This window comes from Neopsephotus bourkii, unplaced genomic scaffold, assembly GCF_033783945.1.
Source record: "Neopsephotus bourkii isolate Nb327-2 ecotype Australia unplaced genomic scaffold, CSIRO-AGI_Nbou_v1 NB_1433, whole genome shotgun sequence".
Classification (NCBI taxonomy): domain Eukaryota; kingdom Metazoa; phylum Chordata; class Aves; order Psittaciformes; family Psittacidae; genus Neopsephotus; species Neopsephotus bourkii.
Window position 1 is genome coordinate 899,023 of NW_026901910.1, and position 10,979 is coordinate 910,001.

Below are 10,979 nucleotides of genomic sequence, written 5' to 3' on the forward strand. Positions count from 1 at the left end.
AAATGGTATTGAATGGGGCAGCCAGGGGTAAAAAGCCTCCTGTGCCAGCGAGGTGATCACAGTCGGGTTCAGGGCTGGTGATAACCCTTCCACAGCTGTGACCCTGCTTCTTTCTCCCCCATGCAGGCTGCTGAAGGAGCAGGAGGAGAAGGAGAACAAGATTGCGTCGCTGATCGCAGAGCAGTCTGATGAGAAGTGAGGCTCTGCCCGCGTTCACGCTGCTGGGTTCTCTTTCCCCTCCAGTCACTTGGCCTCGGAAGGAATCCCCTGCTGCTGGTGGGGTGGGCTGCAGAGAGTGCTCCGACGGCATCTCCTCCTCCAGCAGCCCTGTCCCTGCAGTAAATCCTCCTTGATCCTGGTCACAAACAGGCTCCTGGATACTTGTGACATAAAGATCCCCTAGGATTAGAGTTTGTGCTCAGGGGATTGACTTGGCTCTAACTGTTAGCTCCGAGTGGATTCCAGCTTCCCAGAGTCAGGGCACTCCTGTTCTCTCCGTGCTTCCCACAGCTGCAGAGCTGCTCTCCACTCCGGCACGCCTGGCTGTGTTAAAGCTGGGCAGAGCAGGGGGAGTCGGGCAGCTCTCCTGCTCTGTGCCGTTCCAGTGCCTGAGCTGGCTTCTGTTCCTGTCTGCAGGCAGCTGTGGGAGATGGAGCTGGATAAGCTGAAGAACCAGCACAATGAGATCAACAGGAACATTCTTGAGGAGACAGAACGGGCCTGGAAGGCAGAGGTGATGTCTCACCTGCAGACAGGGTTGAGGAGCGTCTGTCTGAGATCCCAGATCATTAATGAATGACTGTGGGATGCGGTGTGAGGCTGACCCCTCACTGTGGGACGAGTGAGGGGATCAACAAGTATCAGTGCAGTAAACCTGAGTCTGGAGTGGTGCCTGGTGCCCTCAGCGTGGCTCCGTGGGGAGGTGATGGTGCATGGAGAAACAAGGGAGCACGAGAGCTGCTCCTCATGTGGGGCCTCTCTCTGCTAGATCCTGTCTCTGGAGAGCCGGAAGGAGCTGCTGGTGCTGAAACTAGAAGAGGCAGAAAAAGAAGCAGAGCTGCACCTCACCTACCTCAAGTAAGTTCGTGCAGCCCCAGAAGGGGCAGGTGACTCGTGTCCCTCTGTGCCCATCTCCTCTTCCTCTGCCTGCACTGGTGGTCTGACTGAAGTCAGGGTTTCCTGTGGTTTGCTTACTAAATCCATGGGATTCAGTCGTGTTGCAAAGCAGGGATACGTGGGGCTGTGCTTACTGCCCATTGCTGTTTGCCTGCTGAGCACGTGCTGTGCCCTAGATGGGCGCTGTGGGCACAGGGTTGAGCCCATGCCCTTGTGTCTGTCCGCCAGATCAATGCACTCTGGTGGCACCATCTCTTGTGGGGTGTGGGCCCCTCTTCCCACCAGCCAAGGAGGGGGGTGCAGGAGCCTTTGGGGGTGACCTCTTCCTGCTGTGCTGCCCAGGAGAGCGCGGTGCCGGTGGCAGAGCATAGCTGTGCTTGCAGGTCTGCGCCACCCACACTGGAGACCATGAGGCCGAAGCAGGAGTGGGAGATGAGGCTCAACAGGATACGAATGACCAAGGAAAGCGTCCGAGTGAGTCCCCGGGCTCCCAGCCTGACACTGGGCACCTCTTTGCACTGGTGCTCCTTTGTGTGTAGTTACAGCCCTTTCTGGGAGAGGACCAAGATGTGTGTCCAAAAGCCTGGCACTACCTTTGTAAGCAGCAGCAGTGACTGCCTGCCTGCAGATGCGGGCTTGTGTGTGGACAAGCCCCATTGGGATGGAAGCTGTTAATGGAGAGGCAGTTCCTCTGTTTCTCCTGTCAGGGCCTTTTCACTCCCTGACTCCTGTGGAACCAGAGGGTGTCCGGGGTAGGGCCTGCAGCCACCCTGGGGCTGGTGATGCTCTGCCCAGGCAGGGGATTCTGCCTCAGCAGACTCTTCCCGAAGCACATCTGTTTCTGTGCTCTGGGCTAGGATCAGTTCAACGACCACATTCAGATGGTGAGGAACGGAACCAAGCTGAGCAGTCTCCCGCAGATCCCCACGCCAACGCTGCCCCCTCCGCCTTCAGAGGTGAGTGTCTCTCCAGCCCCGCACAGATGGGTCCTGGGCCTGTACCCGCCTGTGCCTGTGCTGCGTGCACTGATGGAGGCGGGGGGAGACTGTGTCTTCTGGAGGCCTGTGATTGTCCTCTGTCCTTGCCTCCCTGCAGAGGAGGGGCGGGCTCCCTTCCCCTTGCCTTCAGCAGAGCCGTCAGTGCTGCTCCCGCCTGGCTGGGGAGGAGGATGCTCAGCCCTGCTGTCCGATGGGTTTATCCTAACCAGCCTTTTCCTCTCCCCCTGTTTTTCTTTCTCAGACAGATTTCATGCTGACGGCATTCCAGCCCAACCCCTCCCTTACTCCCAGGCTCCCGTTCCCCATCGGACCGGTCCCCGTGCCCATGGTCATGCCGAGCGCTGATCCCCGGGCGCTCTCCTTCCCCCTCCTGAACCCTGCCATCTCCAGGCCCAACCAGCCCTCCCCTCCGCTGCCCGCTTCCCAGGGAAGGAACAGCCCCGTGGTGGCCTCGCTGATGGGCACGCACAGCCCTCACGTGGCCCCCGCGGCCTCCATCCCACCGCCGCCGGGGCTGGCGGGCGTCACCGTGGCTCCGGACTTCCACCGGCTGCAGCCGGCCGACAAGCTGGAAAAGCTCCTGGACAAGCTCTTGGCTCGGTTCCCCCAGTGCAACAAGTGCGTGTGTGCCGGTGTCCTTCCCAAGGGGGTCTGTGCTGAGGGCCATGCTGCTCTGCTGGTGTGTGGGGTGCCCCACGTGCTGGCGGCACTGGGAGCTCTTAGCAGGCTGCTGTCCCCGCAGGGCCCAGCTCACCAACATCCTGCAGCAGATCAAGACTGCCCGGAGGACCATGGCGGGCCTGACCATGGAGGAGCTGAACCAGCTCGTGGCGGCCAAGCTGGCGGAGCAGCAGGAGCGGGCAGCGGCCGGGGCTCAGGTGGGAATGGGGTGCTTGGGTGACCCCAGCTTTCCCTTAGGGAACTCATTTCCTCTTTCCTTCCGGGCTTCTCTGAGGCGCCTTGTCTCCCTTGCTGCAGCCTCTCAGCCGGATCAGGGCACCCATGTTCTCTGCCCCCCTGCCCCAGATCAGTACACCCATGTTCCTGCCCCCGGCCCAGGTGGCTTACCCCGGAACAGCGGCACACGTAAGGCTTTTGGGCTTTCCTGGGGCACTTTGCCATTCCCATGGAAGCCAGAGGGAGGAATTGGTCGTGCTGTGGCCCTGGCTGCAGCTGCAGTGTGGGATATGTGATCCGAGCTGGGGTGCCTGACTTCTGTTCCCTGTCTCCTTTCTGTCCCTTCTTTCACTGCTCATCCCAGAGCCCGGCTGCCTGCAAGCTGTGTCTCATGTGCCAGAAGCTCGTGCAGCCTGGTGACCTTCACCCCATGGCCTGCTCACACGTGCTGCACAAGGAGGTGAGTGCTCCCACTCTGTGCTATGTGCTCCTCATCACACTTCCTAGTGCAGGTTCCCTCCCAGGGCCCTGGGTGTGTGTAGCGAGCCCCTGTTGTACTGAGAGCTCGCCTGGAGCAGGATGTGACCAATGAACAACTCTGCATCCTCTCATCCCTGTTCCTGTGCTCTGAGCTGGGCAAATCGGGGAAAACGGTGTATTGAGGGGGGGCTGATGGTCCTGCTGGCGTGAAGGGGGCTCCCTGCATGGGGCGGCCTCAGGATGGAGGCTGTCACAGCACGTGGATGTTGTGCTGGTGGCTCTTCACTCATGCTCTCTTCCAGTGCATCAAGTTCTGGGCCCAAACCAACACGAACGACACTTGCCCCTTCTGCCCAAGCCTCAAATGACGCTACTGGAAGAGAGCGGTCCCACGGGAGGAGTTGCTGTGAATAGACAGGATCAGTCCTAAGATTTCTACAGTTCTATATTTATACGGCCATGTATACACATGTACATTTTTATTATATAGGTAATGTGTGTATAGAAAGTCTGTATACATACAAATTCATAAATAAAGTGTGTATATTATGCAGTGACCTGCTGCTGCTCCTCACTTCTTAGCTCGCAGCCTTTCCCTTGAGTGGGAGCAGGGAGCCTGGGCTGCGGATGCTCCCCATAACCACCTCTTCTTGCCAAGCTCCTGCTCCGTGCTTGCCACAACCCATTCCCCCCACAGGGCACCTCGCTGCCCCATGCCCCAGCCATCACCCAGCACTGGGCAATGAAGAGCTTCCAGAGCTTTTGTGGTCTCTTTTTTAATGTAGTAATAATTTACCGTGGTAACATTCATTGTTCTTACACAGACAATAGGTTACAGAGTACTGGGGCCTGCAGCGACAGCGGCGGTACCCATCCCGTCCCCATGGCCCTCCTGTGGAGAGGCTGTGCCTGGTGCTGCCGCTCAGAGGCACCATCCTGCTGCTCTTCCCTATCTCCTGTACTTCGTCCTGAAGCCCGGGCTGACGCGCCGACCCTTCTCCATGGATTTCGGTGGGGTTTCGAGGTGCTCAGCACCACCCCAGTCTCGCACTGGCTCCGTAGCATTTCCCCCTTTATCTGCAGTCTGTGGCACGGATTGAGCCCCTGCAGTGCAGCACGCCGGGCTTTGGCCACAGCCCGTGTTCCTAGGCAGCCGCTTGCCAGCGCGGGTTAAGGCAGTGTTCCAGCACGGGGTCCCAGCTCCTGGGCAGGCAGGTCCATGCGCTGTCCCGCGCTGCAGCAGCAGCAGGGCTGGATGGTTGCAGGGCTGGAGGCAGGCATGGCGCGGGCACTGCTTGCAAGCGCTGCTGGTGAAGCGGGTGCATGGAACGGGCTGCGGCGGTGCCTGCTCCTACCCTGCGCCCGCCCGTCTCCTCCTCCCACCTCGCACTGGCTCCCTTGCAGCTTTCCCAAAGCACTGCGGGACTGCAGGAGCGGCTTTCCAAGCTTTCCACGTGGTGGCTCCAGCAGCCCTGCCCTGCCCCAGCTGCCACCCCGGTACCGGTACCGCGGGGAGCCCGTGTCTTCTGCTCACTGAGGAATGCTGCCCTTGAACGGGTGAGGTTTGGTGTTTACAACAAAGCACTTGCCTGGCTGAGGCAGAGCAGTGGGGAACTACAGCATTCCCAACTGCCTGCAGCCCCAGGGGAAGGGGCCTGCAGCAGCAGGTTTGTCCTCATGGACCAGGGACCCCTCCCTGCGCTGGTGGAGCACAGTGAGGCCATCTCTGTGTTCTCCATCTCTACCATCCCCTTGCATCCCCCTGGCTCCACCACCACCTCCTCCAAAACCAGCTCTGCCCCCCTCCCACCCACAAAGGGCTCCCACAGGACACTGCTGAGCTCGCCCTGGCCATGGCTTGAGGCCAAGGCCCCAGGACTGGGCAGAAACTAAAGAGATTTAGAAAAACCCAAACCAAACCCCTTGATGTCGGGGCTGGAGCATTCGAATTTGAGCGCTGGAATTAAAAATAGAGCTCTATGTGTGTATGGTGGAGGTGAGAAGCTGGGGCGCGGCGTGGGACCTGCTATGTACAGGCTGATGGGCGCAGCTGCACTACCAGGGACTCGCTTCAGATAGATAAAAAAGAAATAAATACAAGTGGGTTTACAAAAGAAGGGATGCTGCAGTCCCAGAGCTGCGGGAGCAGGAGCCAGGGCTGGCCTACACGGATGAGGATGCAGAGGGAGCAGAGAGGAGCTGCTGTGCCCGGCCGCGGGCTCGCTGGCGGTGAGGCAGGGCAGGGGCTGCGGCACGGGCTCCCCTATGGCTTTGAAGAGGCGGCTGGGCTGGGGAGCACCGTGTCCTTCCATCCCTCCCCGTGGGGCCAAGGCTGTTCCCATCCCCTTGGGAACGTGGCGAGCGAAAGCGGAGCGGGGTGAGATGATTGCGTGCTCCTGCCTGTCCCGAGGCAGCCGGGAGGGCAGGGAGCCCTGTGCTGGTGGCACCTGCACAGAGCAGGGGGAATGGCTCCAGCAGATGGTGTTAGGGGAGCAGGAGGATGGGAGGGAAAGCTCTGCTCCTGTCTGGGCAGCCCCAGGCTGGTCCTGCGTGGCTGTCTCCATAAAGCCTGGGGCTGGGGCTGGGGCTGGGAGGCTCCAGAGATGTGAGCTCTGGAGCGTGGCTCAGCAGGCGTCCAGGCAGGGAGCTGCACGGGGAGGCACGGCTGCAGCACAGTGCACACGCACGCACAGCTCCCTGCGTGGAGAGCTGCAGGGTGGCCTCAGAAGGGACGCTGCACAGGGATGGAGGCCGAAAGCGGACAGGCAGGGGATGGCTCATGAGCGTGACTCCCCAGCAGGCACAGCCCCCAGGAGCAGGAGGGTCTGTGCTCCCCACGCCGCTGCCCTGCTCCACGCTGCAGCCCCCAGAGCAAGGCCCTCCCTGTCCCTGCCCCACCGCCTCACCTGCACCCTGGGGTCGCCCCTGCGTTCCACCATCACTTCAGCAAGGATATGTCATCGGCGAAGTCGTCGTGGTCCCGCCGCAGGCAGTGGAAGCAGCGCCACTGGAACACCATGAGGCAGAGGGGCAGCATGAAGAGGGCGCAGATGGCTGCCATCACGTAGGCGATGGTCATCAGGGTGGACTCGTCCGTCTGTGGGATGTTGTAGCCACAGTCCTCCATGTTGGAGTGCAGGTAGGGCCCCTCCACCGCCGCCGTCCGGAACTCGTCGTGCACTGGGGGGGAAAAGGCAGGGCCGTGGTCACTGCATGCCCACATCATGCCCACATCCCCTCTGCTTCTCCCTGCCTGCAGGCCCAGCCCTCACCGTGGCAGGCACTGACAGCAAAGCCGATGCGCTTGCGGGCACGGTCGAAGACCACATAGAAGCCCTCCATGATCACAGCACCCATGACGGTGCCCGTGGAGGACTGGGAGATGGCGAACTTGTAGCAGTCGTCCTGAGAGGTGGCCACGTCTTCCACGGGGCGCAGGTATTGCTGCAGGAAGAGAGATGCCAGCAGGAATGGGGCAGGCAGCTGTGCCCAGCCAGCAGCGGTGCTAGGCAGGGTCAGCGCTCACCTGGGGCAGGATGGTGATCCGGAAGGACTGGTTGGTGGCCTCCCCCATCAGGTAGAGGGACAGGACTGGGAAGATGTGCCAGGGGGTGGTGCCAACCTGCCAGCAAACCAGCTGCTCCCCCAGCCAGAAGCCATCCGGGAACTTCTCCGTCTGCAGAGGGAAGGGAGGTGAGCAGAGCCGTGCCGGGCGGGCAGCACTGATGCTCAGGCTGGTGACAGGCAGGCGCGCTGCCCGCAGCTCTGTGCTGGCGCAAGGACGTGCCCACAGGGGAGGGAGGGATGGATTTCACTGACCGAAGAAGCCGTTTTGATGGATTTCACTGCAGCCTCAAACACCTTCTTTGGCAGCCTGAGGTTGGTGGTCCCGCTGTCCACGATACTCTTGTCATAGTTGTACTGGGGGCAGAGGAGGAGGGCTCGAGATGCAGACCCCAGCCTTGCTCCCCTCCCAAAGCCCCTCAGCAGGAGGGCGGATGCTCCAGCAGCAGTGACAAAGGAGGTGCCCTGCTGTCCCCTCACCTCTTTGCAGTCCATGTTCAGGTCCTGCCCGTTGACCTCCAGCTTGACGATGATGACCTCGTAGTACCACTCCTTCCGGATGGGTGTGTACCAGATGTCACCCACGTACAGCGAGCGATCGATGCCACCAATGATCTGCAGCAGGGACAGAAAGGGGATGCCATGGTGCCCTGCCAGCTCCGAGGGGGCACCCCATGTGGGCCTCCCTGGTGCTCCTGCAGCAGAGCACTCACCATGCTGCCTCCCACCGATGCCAGCGCCTCCGTCTCGTTGGGGGAGAAGCCTGCCCCGCAAAGCTGAAGGGAGAAGATGTTGGGCACCCGGGTCTGCTTCACCAGGGAGTCAAAGAAGGGCTCCAGGCTGTCGTCGGGCTGGTGAGAGGAGAAAGCAGAGGCAGGACAGGGATGTCAGTGCTATCCCTCCTCCAGGGGCTCTCCATGCCCAGGGCAGCTCCCACTGCTGGGACCATTGTGCCCCAAGGGACCCCGGCCCTGTGTGCTGCTGGAGCTCAAGGTCACCAGCACAGCTGGAAGCTGGGCCCCTGGGACTGAGCAGAGCTGGGCTCACCCGGGCGATCTCGGCGTACGCCAGCCCCAGGATCCCTTCCCAGTTGGAGCCGTTGATGAAGAACTTGTCTGACTCCGTGATGGCAGCGATGTTGGCTCTGACGGTGACGTTGGGGCCGTGGGGAATGGTGACAAGGTCGGTGCCCAGCTCCCCTTCCCACTTGCCCTGGGTGTAGGGCACATACACACCCTTCCGCAGGTCGCGGTAGGTGCTGGACCTGCAACGGCATCAAAGAGCTGTGTGGACCCATGCTTCCCAGAAGGGACAGCGTGGGGCCAGAGCTGCATCCCTGCGCTCTCTGTGTTCCCCCTGCATACTCACAGCTGCCGCTGGTAGTATCTCCGGAGGAAGGGGTGAGGTGCAGCTCCGACAGCGAAGTTACTGCTCCCTGTGTCCACCAGGATGTTCAGCTGGAGGGGGAAGAGACATGGATGGTGAGGGTGCAACAGGACCCTCCTGCACCACCCACCCAGCTCTGTCTGGCTCTGCAGGTGCGTGCTGCTTCCCTCATCCCATGGCAGGCACATGGTGGCTGTTGCACCATGTGCACGTGTGGGGCTGGAGGGCGCAGCGGTGTGGGGGTCCCTGCATCCTCTTGCTGGGAAACCTGATTTGCTCCCAAAGCTGCTGGGAGGATTGATGCCCCAGCACTGCGCACCGCTGGCTCCGCTAATCAGCCACCCATATGCTGAGCTCTGCTTCCAGTTCCCTTCTGCCTGTGCCCGGGATTACCAGCTCAGGCAGGGGTTGGCACACATCCTGCCCCCAGCTGAACCCTGCCTGCAGCAACAGCACCACGGGGCTTTGGCCCTTAATCTGTGGAGCAGAGGGGAGAGGAGGAGGGTGATGAGCTCGTGCTCATCGCAGAAGCACTGGGCTGCAGCTACTGGAGCCTCCTGCCCGGCGCACTGACAAGGGTGGCTGCAGGCAGCATGTGCTGGGGGGCACGGGGACAGGGACAGGTCCCCAGACCCCAGGCTGCTGTCTGGCCCAGGGGGACACTGCAGGCCATGGGTAAAGATCAGAGCTGCACGTTTCTCCCCTTGGGTGAGCACCAGGAGCTGCTGAGAGCCCACTGAACATCCCGACCTTCCCATGGCAACGCAGCATCTCCAGCCCCGCCTGCTGCACCGGGACCATTCCCAGGGTGGCTCTGTTTGATCAGGGGGTAGGGGCCATCTGCTCCACACTGCTCATCTCTCCTGGTCCCTGGGGTACCCCAGAGATGAGTTTCCCGGGTGAAAGACCTGCAGAGCTGATGCTGCGGGGAGAGGAGGCTGCAGGTGGCAGGGAGGGACTTTGCTCTCATCGCAGGGAAGGTGAAAGGTGGGAGGGAGATGGAGCAAGGGGCACAGTGGGGTGCCCAGACCGCATGTGTGCCTTTGAGAAGGATGCCCACACCCCTATGGGCAGACACGCTCCCTGTTCTCCTGCATGTGCACAGCCATTGCTCTCCTCTCTCATGTGAATCTCGATTCCTTTGCAGCGCCTAGAGGAATCCAGCTCAGCGCACGCACACGCGCCTGCACACGCACCACGGTCCCGTCTGGATGGAGGCCAAGGCTGGAGGATGCTGCCCAAAAGGGTGAGGGGATTGGGAGCACCCTGGGAACAGGTGGTTCGCAGGGCAATTGTGTGGCAGCTGCGACACGTGGCAGGGGATGATGAAATCCCATTGGAAACGACATGTTAGGAATAATCTCCTCCCTTTCCCCCTCAACATCCCCAGGCACGCAGGGACACCACGGGACCCGATTCCTGCCTCCCTCCCCTGTCCATGGTTCGCATCCCGCTCGTGCTGCTCTCTCCCCCCATGTGCCGTGCTGCATGGAGCCGGCTCGAGGGGAGAAGCCAGCCTTTATCTCGGGGGCTGCGTGGGCTCTGCGTGCTCTGGCAGCACCAGCCTCTGTGGCGGGTGGGAGATGTGCGGGAGCCAGCCCTGTGCTGGAATGTGGACCCTGGAGCACAGGCCCGCTGTGCAGCAGGCAGAGGTAGGCGATGGTGTGTGCACAAAGGATTCGGCAGCAGGAATCGGGGTGAGTTCACCCATAAAAGAGGGGAGGAGCTGGTCCAGGCACCTCGGCACCCCTCCTGTCCCCAGCACAGGGCCAGATGGTGCCACACACGGGAGCTCCTGGACACAAGGGATGCTGCTGAACGGACTGAGCGGAGCCTGGTGATGCACCGGCTCTGCCCTGCGGGCATCCCTGCCTCCCCACGCTGCCCATGGCCCTGCAGCCTGCCCCACAAACAGCAGCCTCCGGCTCCGGAGGAGCCAGGCTTGCTGCTGGCACATGCCCGCAGCCGGGCGATGCTGGCGGCCCCTCGCCGCCCACAGCCGTGCGGCAGCATCCCTCGGCTGGCGCAGGGATGGATGCACGGATGCAGCCCGGCACGCACAGCACCGAGAGGCCCCGCAGCACACCCGGTTCGAGGGTGACCTTCGGCTCCCTCCGTTGGCCCCGCTGCCGGCCCCCCCCCGGCCCCCGGGCGTCCCTACCTTCTGCGGGGGGCTGCCCACCGTCATCTCCACGTAGTAGCCCTGCCCGGACTTGCCCCGCAGGTTGTCGATCATGTCCACGAAGCCGCCGCCGCTGCGCTCGGCCTCCTCCGGCGCCCGGCGCGCCCGAGGACCCGGCGGCGGGGCCGCGCCGCCCCGCAGCGGCAGCCGGATGCGCGGCGGGGCCGGGAGGGCGCCCGCCCCCAGCCACAGCAGCAGCCAGGGCCAGGCGGCAGCCATGGCCGCGGCCCGGACAGCCCTGCTCCCCGGGGGAACGGTGCCTATGGGGCCCGCAGCGCCCCGCGCCTCGGCCGGGCGGCCGCGCCGGGGCCGAGCGGGGCGGCGGGCATGGCGGCGCGGCGCTCCCCGCCCCGGAA

General features: G+C 62.5%; 2 protein-coding genes across 4 annotated transcripts in view; one reads left to right on the forward strand and one right to left on the reverse strand.

Moving 5' to 3' along the window:
* RNF214 (ring finger protein 214) overlaps positions 1 to 4,048 on the forward strand; it is a 147,265-nt gene extending 143,217 nt beyond the window's left edge. For both annotated transcript variants that reach the window (XM_061368304.1, XM_061368305.1), the window contains exons 5-14: positions 127 to 195; positions 637 to 733; positions 989 to 1,077; positions 1,500 to 1,590; positions 1,974 to 2,072; positions 2,356 to 2,732; positions 2,857 to 2,992; positions 3,093 to 3,200; positions 3,376 to 3,471; positions 3,794 to 4,048. In XM_061368304.1, coding sequence (XP_061224288.1) covers positions 127 to 195; positions 637 to 733; positions 989 to 1,077; positions 1,500 to 1,590; positions 1,974 to 2,072; positions 2,356 to 2,732; positions 2,857 to 2,992; positions 3,093 to 3,200; positions 3,376 to 3,471; positions 3,794 to 3,859 — 1,228 coding nt within the window. In that variant the 3' untranslated portion in view covers positions 3,860 to 4,048. The remainder of the gene's footprint in view (positions 1 to 126; positions 196 to 636; positions 734 to 988; positions 1,078 to 1,499; positions 1,591 to 1,973; positions 2,073 to 2,355; positions 2,733 to 2,856; positions 2,993 to 3,092; positions 3,201 to 3,375; positions 3,472 to 3,793) is intronic.
* A 200-nt stretch (positions 4,049 to 4,248) lies between these two features.
* BACE1 (beta-secretase 1) lies at positions 4,249 to 10,857 on the reverse strand. 2 transcript variants are annotated; one of them, XM_061368323.1, is made up of 10 exons: positions 10,603 to 10,857; positions 8,424 to 8,512; positions 8,103 to 8,319; positions 7,769 to 7,906; positions 7,536 to 7,670; positions 7,311 to 7,412; positions 7,018 to 7,167; positions 6,764 to 6,935; positions 6,398 to 6,671; positions 4,249 to 4,795 (listed from the first exon to the last, which is right to left on the reverse strand). In XM_061368323.1, the coding sequence occupies exons 1-9, from the start codon at positions 10,840 to 10,842 to the stop codon at positions 6,430 to 6,432; spliced, it is 1,485 nt and encodes a 494-aa protein (XP_061224307.1). In that variant the 5' UTR covers positions 10,843 to 10,857; the 3' UTR covers positions 4,249 to 4,795; positions 6,398 to 6,429. The 2 variants fall into 2 exon arrangements, with proteins under 2 accessions (XP_061224307.1, XP_061224308.1); XM_061368324.1 differs by lacking the exon at positions 4,249 to 4,795 and adding an exon at positions 6,059 to 6,138.
* Positions 10,858 to 10,979: the final 122 nt, after the last annotated feature.